The sequence below is a fragment of the Orycteropus afer genome, unplaced genomic scaffold (assembly GCF_000298275.1).
Source record: "Orycteropus afer afer isolate SDZICR_OR568_19922 unplaced genomic scaffold, OryAfe1.0 scaffold00455, whole genome shotgun sequence".
NCBI lineage: Eukaryota > Metazoa > Chordata > Mammalia > Tubulidentata > Orycteropodidae > Orycteropus > Orycteropus afer.
Window position 1 is genome coordinate 1430160 of NW_006922042.1, and position 10215 is coordinate 1440374.

A 10215-nucleotide genomic window follows, 5' to 3' on the forward strand; every position below is an offset into this window, starting at 1 on the left:
GCTGGAACACCTTTTGTAACTTCCCGTTGCCTCCCAAGCAGCTGACTTCAGAGGAGGACGCGCAGTATCCGGCAAACCCCGAGACAGGAGAGAAATGCTGCGGGGTCTGCATTTGCGTGCTGAATGTCAAAGGCGAGTGGGGCTGCCGCCTGGTTCCGCCCCCTCCGACCTTACAGGGTTCCGGACCTAGCGCCTTTGCCTGAGAGAGGCCTGAGGTCATAGGGCAGGGTCGAGGACAGTCTTGGGTCGTCAACGAGACCAGGAGGCTGGTCTGCAGACGCGTCCCCTCTTCTCAGCTCTGAGCTTACGCAGTTACGCCCGCAATGCATTAAAATGGCTGGCTGTGCCACTACCAACTCCATGGAGACCCTTCAGGAAGCAGCAGGGTGCGCTATCTGCCTGGATTATTTCAAGGATCGTTTGTCTATGGGCTGTGGGCACAATTTCTGCCAAGGGTTTGTGATCCAGCTGTGGGAAGGGAAGGATGAGGACAGAGACGAGGAAGAAGATGGAAGGGAAGAAGAGGAGGACGACGCAGTGGGGGCCATTGTGGATGGGACAACTTCACTCGAGAGGTTTTTTTGTTTTGTTTTGTTTTGTTTTGATCAGAGGAATGCCGACGAGGACTTCGAGGGCCAGGAAGATGAACCCTGGGTTGGTGATGGTGGCATAAGGAATTGGGACCATATGGATTATGTGTGGGACCGGGAGGAAGATGAAGATTGCGACTGTTACCCAGGTGGCTTGAGACGTGACCTGAGAGTTGATGTCTACCCAGGAGAACAAAAGATACTGGAAGAATACTATGAGGAGGAAGAGCTGTATCCTGACGCCTGTCTGCCTCCTCCCCCAACCTCTCGGTGGCAGTTCACCTGCCTCCAGTGTGTGAGGAACTTTAGATAATTCCCAGATGTGTCCCACTCCTTACTGGAGGAGCGGGGAAAATGATCAGGGTATCTGTTACAAACATCAGGAAGCCCTGAAACTCTTCTGTGAGGTGGACAGAGAGGCCATCTGTGTAGTGTGCTGAGTATCCAGGAGCCACAAACACCATAGCATGGTGCCATTGGAGGAGGTGGTGCAGAAGTACAAGGTGAGATAAATGTGAAGGGAATATGGGGGAGGGGCAGGAGGGGTGGGAGGAAGTCTAGAGTAAACTAGGGGAGCTGGGAAGTGTACCCTCTTCTTCCTACCAACTCAAGTGAATACCTCAGGTACTTGCTAGTTGAACCTCATTTTCTGAGAAGGGGAGGAAGATGGGGCATTTGTGGACAAAGGATACACAAAGCCATGAATGCTGGTGCACTTGGCTCCCCTAGATGGAGCTGAGCAAAGACATCATGATACCAGGTCACAGGAAGCAGAACACTGTTGTTTTTCTCCTTCAGTCTACCTAGGTATAAGAGGTAACAGTCCTAGTATTTAATTTCTCCCTGGTATGAGTTCTGAAAGGTCCCCCGTGACACAGTTAAAGGGCTGGGCTGCTAGCAAAAAGTGAGTAATTCAAACCTACCAGCCACTCCACGATAGAAAGATGAGGCTTCCATAAAGATTTACAGCCTTGGAAACCCTATGAAGCAATTCTGCTTTGTCCTGTAGGGTTGCTATGAGTCAGAATCAATGCAATGGCAGTGGGTTTGGTTTTGGTATGAGTCCTGAATCTGTAGTTGACTAAGACTCTGAGACCCTTACAATTAGGAATGGAAAAGCCATGGGCGTTATAGCTTATAGACATTTGGGACCTCACAGCACAAGCAGTGTCAAAATAGATGACTGGTATTTGTAGACCCAAATGCCAGGTGTGGGTCCTGGACTAGTCAGAGCTACTGGTTACACCCCCGCCCCCCCAAACCCCAAAGTCCAAGATTGGTTCTCCACCTTCAGTAAGATCTATTTTCCCTCTAGAGAAAGGCAGAGAACATAAGCATCTCTGATGAATTAGTTTAAGCCTAACGTCCTAATTACTTTCGTGATATTTTGTCATGGAAGGAGGGATTTGGAATCAGATGACCTGGCTGTGCCACTTACTATCTAATCTTGGGCAGGTCTCACCTCTTAGAGCTTCACTTTTTCTCTAGGATTATAATTTAAAGAGATCATGTATGTGAAATAATGTATAGACTATAAAGCATTAAATTGATGCTTGCTTTTTTACTTGACTTTCTACTAACATGTCTTCCCTCCTTTGGATTCTGATATGACTACCTCATCTTCTAGCCTTTGGGAATTGTCTCAGTGATAATCAGCATGAATACTGTCTTCCTTATCAAAAACCTGGGCAGATTTTACCCCTAACAATACAAAAGGAAGTTCCTCCTCAGGCCTACAAAAGTCTTAACTTGGATATTCAGTAGCAGCTGTCACATCTCTTAGTGTTTCACAGTTTATAAAATGTATTTCCTTGTGTTCTCTTACAGCAGTGGTTCTGAAACTGAGTTTTGACCAATTAGTGGAAATTGGTGGTCATGCCCAGAAGAGATAGACCATAGTAAGGGTAAATACTGTTCTGTGAAAGTTTTAAGTTACATACAAACTCAAAAACGAATTCACTGCCATCAAGTTGATTCTGACTCATAGCGACCCCCCCCCCATTGGGTTTTCGAAGTGATAAATCTTTATGGAAATAGACTGCCTGATCTTCCTTCTAAGGAGCGGCTGGTGGGTTTGAACCACCAACCATCTGCTTAGCAGTCAAATGCCTTAGGCACTGCACCACTAGAGCTCCTAAGTTACATAAACGTATGTGTATTAAAGTATGGTATTTATTATTCTGGATTGCAGTCAAAACACAAACACAGACCACCCTCCCACAGATATCTATGTTAGATATTATAACCCCTCATTTTACAGTAACTATTACTAAGTGCCACATTTAAGACACAACTCTAACTACAAATCACTGCTACCTCCATCAAACTAATCTGACATTTACAAAGGCTAGCACCACACTTTTCTTCAATTAATAAGCAAATTTGCCCAGGAAAGAAATTATGTCTTATGCTTCTGGTTTTTAGTAGACCAAGCTAAGGAAGAGAACTTTCTATTCTTCTGATAGAATTTTCTGGAAGCATTTCTAAAATTGAAAATATAATTGAAAAGCAATGTAGATAAAAGAGATGTCTCTTCAGCTGGGGAAGCCAAAAAACACTCATTTGAAATTTGAGAGGTTAGTTACAGAGCACATCAAAAACCAAAAACCAAACCCACTCACTGCCATCAACCTGATTCTGACTCATGTTGTTATTGTTGTTAGGTGCTGTCCAGTTGTCTCTGACTCACAGCGACCCTATGCACAACAGAACAAAACACTCCCCAGTCCTGTGCCAGGCTCATGATCCTTGCTATACCTGAGCCCATCATCACAGCCACTGTGTCAATCCATCTTGTTGAAGGTCTTCCCCTTTTTCGTTGACCATCTGCTTTACCAAACATGATATCCTTCTCCAGGGAATGGTCCCTTCTGACAACATGACCAAAGTAGGTGAGATGAAGTCTGCCCATTCTCGCTTCCAAGGAGTATTCTGGCTGCACTTCTTCCAGGACAGATTTATTCTTTTAGCAGTCCGTGGTACTTTCAGCATTCTTCACAACACCACAATTCAAAAGCATCAACTCTTCTTCAGTCTTCCTTATTCATTGTCCAGCTCTCACATGCATATGAGGTGACTGAAAATATCATGGCTTGGGTTAGGTGCACCTTAGTCTTCAAGGAGACATCTTTGCTCTTCATCACTTGAAAGAGGTTTTTTGCAGCATATTTGTCCAATGCAATACATTATCTGATGTCTTGACTGCTCCTTCCATTGGTGTTCATTGTAGAACCAAGTAATTTGAAGTCTTTGACAATTTCAGTCTTTTCTCCATTTATCATGATGCTGCTTGTTGGTCCAGTTGTGAGGATTTTTGTTTTCTTTATGTTGAGGTGTAATCCATACTGTAGACTATAGCCTTCAATCTTCATCAGTAAGTGCTTCAAGTCATCCTCATTTTCAGCAAGCAAAGTTGTGTCATCTGCATATCACAGGTTGTTAATGAGCTTTCCACCAATCCTGATGCCATGTTCTTCTTCATATATTCCGGCCTCTCAGATTATTTGCTCAGCATACAGTATGCTGAATAAGTATGGTGAAAGGATACAACCCTGGCAGACTTCCTTCCTGATTTTAAAGCATGCAGTATCCCCTTGTTCTGTTCAAATGGCAGCCTCCTGGTCTATGTACAGGTTCCTCATGAGCACAATTAAATATTCTGGAATTCCCATTTTTCTCAATGTTATTCCTAGTTCATTATGATTCACACAATCAAATGCTTTTGCATAGTCAATAAAACACAAGTAAACATCTTTCAGGTATTCTTTTCTTTGAGCCAAGATCCATCTGACATCAGCAATGATATCCCTTGTTCCATGTCCTCTTCTGAATCCAGCTTACATTTCTTGAAGTTCTCTGTCAATATACTGCTGCTGCAACCATTTTAAATTATCTTCAGTAATATTTTACTTGCATGTGATATAAAAGATTATTCGATACTTTCTATATTCTGTGGGATCACCTTGCTTTGGAGGGATACAAATATGGATCTCTTCCAGTCAGTTGGCCAGGTAGCTGTCTTCCAAATCTCTTGGCATAACTGAGTGAGTGCCTCTAATGGGGCATCTGTTTGTTGAAATATCTCAATCGGTATGCCATCAATTCCCGGAGCCTTGTTCTTCACCAATTCTTTCATTGCAGCTTTGACTTCTTCCTTCATTACCATTGGTTCTAGATCATATGCCACTTCCTGATGGATGAACATTGACCAATTCTTTTTGGTACAGTGACTCTGTATATTCCATCCATTTTCTTTTGATGTTTTCTGCATCATTCAATATATCGCACATAGAATCTTTCAATATTGCAACTCGAGGCTTAATTTTTTTCTTCAGTTCTTTCAGCTTGAGAAATGCTGAGTGTGTTCTTCCCATTTCGTTTTCTAACTCCAGGTCTTTGCACATTTCATTATAATAACTGACTCTGTCTTCTCGAACTGCTCTTTGAAATCTTCTGTTCAGTTCTTTTATCTTGTCATTTCTTCCATTTGCTTTAGCTACTCTCCGCTCAAGGACAAGTTTCAGAGCCTCTTCTGACATCTATTTTGGTCTTTTCTTCCTTTCTTGTCTTTTTAATGACCTTTTGCTTTCTTCATGGATAATGTTCTTGTTGTCATCTCACAATTCCTCTGGTTTTCGGTCATTGATATTCAATGCATCAAAGCTATTCTTTAGATGGTCTCTAAATTCAGGAGGGATATAATCAAGGTCATATTTTGGCTTTCATGGATTTGTTTTAATTGTCTTCAACTTCAAATTGACATTGCATATGAGCAGTTGATAGCTGTTCCACAATCAGCTTCTGGCCTTGTTTTGGCTGAAGATACTGAGCTTTTCCATTGCCTCTTGCCACAGATATAGTCAGTCTGATTCCTGTGTACTCCATCTGGTGAAGTCCGTGTGTATTGCCGCTGTTTGTGTTGTTGAAAAATGATATTTGCAATGAATTAGTTGTTGGTCTTGCAAAATTCTATCATTCTAGTTCCAGCTTTATTTATACCAAAGCCATATTTTCCAACTAACCGGTGATTCTTGTTTCCAACTTTTGCATTCTAATCACCAGTAATAATGAACAAATCTTGATTGCACATTTGGTCAATTTTAGACTGCAGAAGTTGGTAAAAACCTTCAACTTCCTCATCTTTGGCTTTGGTGGTTGGTGCGTACATTTGAATCACAGAAGTATTAACTGGTCTTCCTTGTAGGCATATGAATATTATCCTATCACTGACGGCATTGTACTTCAGGATAGATCTTGAAACATTCTTTGTGATGATGAATGCCACACCATTTCTCTTCAATTTGTCATTTCCAGCATAGTAGATCATATGGTTGTCTGATTCAAAATTACCAAAACCAGTCCATTTCAGCTCACTAATGCCTAAGATATCAATCTTTATGCATTCCATTTCATTTTTGACAACTTCTAATCTTCCTAGATTCACACTTCATACATTCCGTGTTCTGATTATTAATGGATGTTTGCAGCTGTTTATTCTCATATAGAGTCATGCCACATCAGCAAATGGAGGTCCCAAAAGCTTTACTCTATCCACATCATTAAGTTCGGCTCTACTCTGAGGAGGCAGCTCTTCCCCAGTCATATATTGAGTGTCATCCAACCTGAGGGGCTCATCTTCCAGCACTATATTGGACAATGTTTCAGGGCTATTTGTAAAGTTTTCCAGTAATAGACAGTGTTCCACAGCTATTCATAAGGTTTTCAATTCTTTGAGAAGTGGATGGCTTCCTCCTTCTTCTGAGTCTGTCCTAGTCTGGAAGCTCTGCTGAAACGTGTCCACCATGGGTAACCCTGCTGGCATTTGAAACACTGGTGGCATAGCCTCCAGCCTCACAGTAACACGCAAGCCACCTCAGTACAAAAACCTGACAGATAAGTTTATCTCCCTTAGCTGTTCCAAACCACTCCACTCACTTCCTGGTCTCCCTTAGCTGTTCCAAACCCTGCCAACTTGCTTCCTGGTCTCTTTTAGCTGTTCCGAACCACTGCCAGCTTGCCTCCTGGTCTCCAACTCATAGCAACTTATAGCGACCCCCATTGGGTTTGCAAGGTGGTAAATCTTTACAGAAATAAATTGCTCTGTCTTGCTTGTGCTGAGTGGCTGGTGGGTTTGACCCATCAACTTTCCGGTTAGCAGTCAGATACCTTAAGTACTGTGCTACCAGAGCTCCTTACAGAACACATCAGTAAATGTAAATAAACTAAAACCAAGAAATATAGAATATTTAATAAAAGTGCATTCTTATTTTCAAGCATATGCCTAAGGCATTTGACTGCTAACTAGAAGGCTGGCAATTCAAACCCAGTAGCCACTCCTCAGAAGGAAGACTGGGCAATCTACTTCTGTAGTGATACTGCTTCAGAAACCCAAGGAGAAGTCGCTGTGAGTCGGGATCGACTTGATGGCAGTGAGTTTGTCTGTCTGTGACTAGAACTAGGTAGATGGTGTGGCCAAATAATAGGAATTGAAGAAGTGAAAATATGTATTTTGTGTTAAAAAAAAAAAAAAACCCTCACTGCCATTGACTCATTTCCAACTCACAGTGACCCCCACTGAGTTTCTGAGGCTGTAGATCTTTACAGAAGTAGATTGCTCCATCCTCCTTCCATGGAGCAGCTGGTGGGATTGAACTACTGATCTTCCGGTTAGCCATCAAATATCTTATCCACTATGCCACCTCTCTTTCAGTCTTTTTATGGTCTATATTTTCTCACTTCCTTTCACTGGTAAACATACACATTATAGAAGCATAATGTAGAATTTCACTGAACAAAATACTCATAATAACAGTTAACGTTACGTGGAACAATTTTTATATAATGGGTTACTTAATGTGTTATAGTAGCCATTATGGGAGCTCTGGTGGTGTACTGCCTAACACATTTGATTGCTAACCAGAAGACTGTCAGTTCAAACCCACCAGCCACTCCTCGGAAGGAAGACTGAGCAATCTACGTCTGTAGAGATACTGTCTCAGAAACGCAAGAAGGGGTTGCTATGAGTCAGAATCAACTCGATGGCAGTGAGTGAGTGTGTAGCCATTATCTCACCACGCAGTTCTGTTTGCAGAAAATTCTCTCCAATTCAACACAGTTTGTCTACTTTGGAGGTGATTAAGCTTTTGAGTTTTAGGGAGCATGACTATTGAGGTTGTTATAGACTTAAGAACTAGGTCCTGATTTTTAGGAATTGAATAGGAGAGAAAAGTATTCTTTTCCCTCCCACCACAAATTATGTCAGCTTTGCAGGGTGTGGGGAGGGTTATAGTTTATAAAGTAATATTCAGTGTTGTGATTTTTTAAGATAAAAAAAAATGCTTAATTTTTCATAATATAGGAAGTAAAGTGGAAAGCACTCCTTGGCTGGTGGGAATACAAAGACGATAGAGCAAGAAAAGTCAGATCCGACTCCACAGCAGTGGTTGCATTTGGGTTTGGTTGTGTGAAAGGTTGGATTGCCACAAGAGATGTTAATTGTGAATATGGTGCCATTTACACTGCTGTTTCTTTCATTATTCAGTACAGTTACATTGTTTAGAGTTTTTGTTGTTGTTGTTTGTTTTGTTTTTTAATATTTGTTCAGTAGGAGGTTTTGGGCCCTGAAAAGCTTGCTTATATACATTTTTCATTTTGTACATCCCATGAGTTAGAGTTCATCTTGACTCTGCAAGCTAGAATCATAGGACTATGCAAGTAAGATCATTTTGATTTGACTGCTGTTGTTATGTGCTGTCGAGTTGGCCCTGACTCATAGCGACCCCTCCTTGGGTTTCCGATCACTACAGAAGTAGGATTGCCCAACCTTCCTTCTGAGGAGTAGCTGGCGGGTTTGAACCACCAGCCTTCTGGTTAGCAGTCAAGTGCCTTAGGCACTATGTAACACCATTAAATGGTTTGGGGCAACAAGAAGGTATATAAAAAGAAAATTTAAAAAGATTTCATTTGCTGGGGCTTAAGCATAACTGAATGCCTGCCACCCAACTGTTGCCAATGAAATCATTCATCACGTGGCAAGAGGGACCAGATGCTTCCATCATCTATCTGTACTCCTTGTTTTTCAGTTTTCTCCATTGAGGTAGCTAACAATGGCAGACAAAATTTTTTAGGTATTTATCAAGTATATATTCACATTATGGTACAGAAAATAGGGTCAACTTCTTCACATGAGTTATCTGAAAATGTTGATCAGGGACACAATGCCAAATATTGTTAAATTCATGCCATTAAAAAAAAGTACAGTGTTCTGTCAATGGTCCTATAAGTTTATGTGAATGATCAGAATTCCCAGGTGTATAGTAGAGCTGACAAGGGGCAAGGTTGTAGTCACTGCTTGGTCACAGTCAGCTACCCAGAGGAACCGAGTAGTTGAACCTGTGGGCTTGGGAACATAGTCGCAGGGGACATCAAGCTCAATTGGCATAACATACTATACAAAACATTGTTCCACCCTCTACTTTGGTGAGTAGCGACTGGGATCTTAAAAGCTAGCAAGCTGCCATCTAGATGCAACGATGGGTCTCTCCTCATCCAGAGCAAAGAAGAATGAAGAAAACCAAAATTCATGGAAACAATTAGTCCTAGTGACTGGTACACCATCCAATCTGCAACCTATACAACTATGAGACCAGAAGAACTAGATGGTGCCCAGCTACCACTGTCATCCACTTGGAAGGGGATCTATGTAGGAGATCCTTGATGGAGAGGGAGAACAATGTGGAACAAAACTCAAAATCATTTGGAGGAATAAAAAGGGGGGGAGCAGGTTTGCTGGTCTGATAGAGCCTGGTGGAACCACTGAGACTATGGCCCCTAACTGCCCTTCAGGTCTGGAATTAAACCCACACCTGTGGCTTCCAGACAAACAAAAGACAGGTATATGAGTTGAACATTTACCTCAAGTAGATACTCTCCTTGGAGAGAACAATCATGGGAGAAAGAAGGGCTTCTTATGCACAGGGAGACAGCTCAGGGGGCAGGAGTTCATGGAGGATGGACACAGGGAAGAGGTAACTATGGGGAGGAAGTGGGAGGGGAGTTGTTGCATTGTGGTAAACTGTGGTCAATGTCATGAGACAAAGTATATGTAAACTGCTGTGTGGAAAGTGAATTTGCTCTGTAAATCTTCACCCAAATCACAATTAATAATAATAATAATAAAGTACAGTGTTCTGCAAAGCACAATTCTCTGCAGTTTAAGACTGGACAGTACTGGATTAACAGGAATCTTCAAAGGCCATGAAAGCTGAATATTAAGTAGCACTTTTAATCAGAAAGGAGAAAATAATTAAGAAATTTGTGAAACATTGTATTCTAAGTGTTGCCACAACTTTGAGAGGAAACTCAGGAATCCCATATTTTTTTCATCTACTTCTAAAACATCAGTTCATCCTTCTTTGCTATTAACTAAAATGAATCCACTGATAAAGAAAACTATGCTTTGCTTATGTTCAAAATAAGCCTTTAAAAACCATAGGTGTGTTAAAGGATCAATTGAACAAGAGAACATAGTAATAAATATCCATGTACCCAATGAAAGAGCCCTAAATTACATAAACCAGACTCTAACAAAACTGAAAAGACAGATGACTCTACAGTCACAGTAGGA

At 41.6% G+C, this 10215-nt stretch overlaps 1 protein-coding gene across 1 annotated transcript; it reads left to right on the forward strand.

Annotated features, from left to right (window-relative positions):
* Nucleotides 1-333: 333 nt before the first annotated feature.
* TRIM52 (tripartite motif containing 52) lies at nt 334-8260 on the forward strand. The gene is given in 3 exon segments (XM_042782742.1): nt 334-905; nt 907-1093; nt 8240-8260. Coding segments are annotated over 3 exon segments (780 nt in total).
* Nucleotides 8261-10215: the final 1955 nt, after the last annotated feature.